This window comes from Galeopterus variegatus, unplaced genomic scaffold (genome assembly GCF_000696425.1).
Source record: "Galeopterus variegatus unplaced genomic scaffold, G_variegatus-3.0.2 Scaffold535, whole genome shotgun sequence".
Taxonomy (NCBI): domain Eukaryota; kingdom Metazoa; phylum Chordata; class Mammalia; order Dermoptera; family Cynocephalidae; genus Galeopterus; species Galeopterus variegatus.
This window is the reverse complement of record NW_007726646.1, coordinates 301,549-302,796: the sequence shown is the minus strand read 5'-3', so window position 1 is coordinate 302,796 and position 1,248 is coordinate 301,549. Positions and strand designations below refer to the sequence as shown.

The window sequence follows — 1,248 nt, the reverse complement described above, 5'->3', positions numbered from 1 at the left end:
TGATTCCATTTATATGACATTCTTGAAAAGAGAAAACTATAGTAATGGAAAACTGGTCAGTGGTTTGCTAGGGGTTATGGGGAGGGTACTATAAAGCCATAGCACAAGGAAGGTTATTGGGGTGATGCAACTGTTCTGTGTTCTGATTGTACTGGTGGTTGCACAAATCTATACAAGTGTTAAAATTTATAGAACCATATGCCAAAATATTGTATGGTCATATAAAAAATAAAATAAAAATTTTAAGTGGGGCATATAATGAGTTTGCTGTGAGGATTACCCGTAAAGCACTTACTACATGGCAGATAGTAAACAATCAATGAAATGTTTAGCTGTTATTATTGTTTCAAGTTTATGAGATTGTCTCCCCCTTATAGTGTACTTACATGCAGTAGAAATGCAAACGCTAAAAATGAATGCTCACTGACGGGGAAACACGGTGGTGGTAGATACTGGTCAGCTTGGAATAAGTATTGTGATAGTGGGATAAGGGAGAGATCCCAAGGGAAGGGTGACCTGGAAAGATGAGGCTGGTTGCTTGCTGGGGGCTGACTCTCCGGGCTTCTTCAGGCGACCTGCCACCCCTGACTAATGCTAACCATGTGCTACTTCTTTGTTGTGGCAGTTTGCTGGGATGGAATCAGGCTATGCTTGTTTCTGTGGAAACAATCCTGATTACTGGAAGTATGGGGAGGCAGCCAGTACTGAGTGCAACAGCGTCTGCTTTGGGGATCACACTCAGCCCTGTGGTGGCGATGGCAGGATCATCCTCTTTGACAGTGAGTATATCCTGTGCCCGTCACTGCCCAAGGCACAGGACCCCTTGTTCTAGGGCAACAAGCCTACCCACGCTCCCTACCTTCCATTTTTTCATTCATTCACTTGGCAGTACTTATGAAGCACCTACTACAGGCCAGGCACTGACCAATGAAAGTGAAGACTCAGTCCCTGCCCTCAAAGGACAGACATTTAACAAGTGATTAGCTACAGTTGTGCCAAGTGCTTTGAAGTGACACGGCCTATTGTGAGATGCTTAGAAAACCTAGAAAAGATAACTTTTCCAATTTTCATAGACACTGAAATCACTGTTCAGTATCAGCTTTCATATCCTCTCTTTAAAATATAATTTCCGGGGGCTGGCCCGGTGGCGCACTGCTACAGTGTGCCGCTTGGGAAGCGTGGCGGCACTCCCGCCAAGGGTTCGGATCCCATGTGCAGACCAGCGGCTCACTGGCTGAGCAAGGAGCG

The 1,248-nt window shown here is 45.4% G+C and overlaps 1 protein-coding gene across 1 annotated transcript in view; it reads left to right on the top strand.

Annotated features, from left to right (window-relative positions):
• Positions 1-629: 629 nt before the first annotated feature.
• KREMEN1 (kringle containing transmembrane protein 1) overlaps positions 630-1,248 on the top strand; it is a 26,276-nt gene continuing 25,657 nt past the window's right edge. The window contains exon 1 of the mRNA XM_008569825.1: positions 630-779. Coding sequence (XP_008568047.1) covers positions 635-779 — 145 coding nt within the window. The 5' untranslated portion in view covers positions 630-634. The remainder of the gene's footprint in view (positions 780-1,248) is intronic.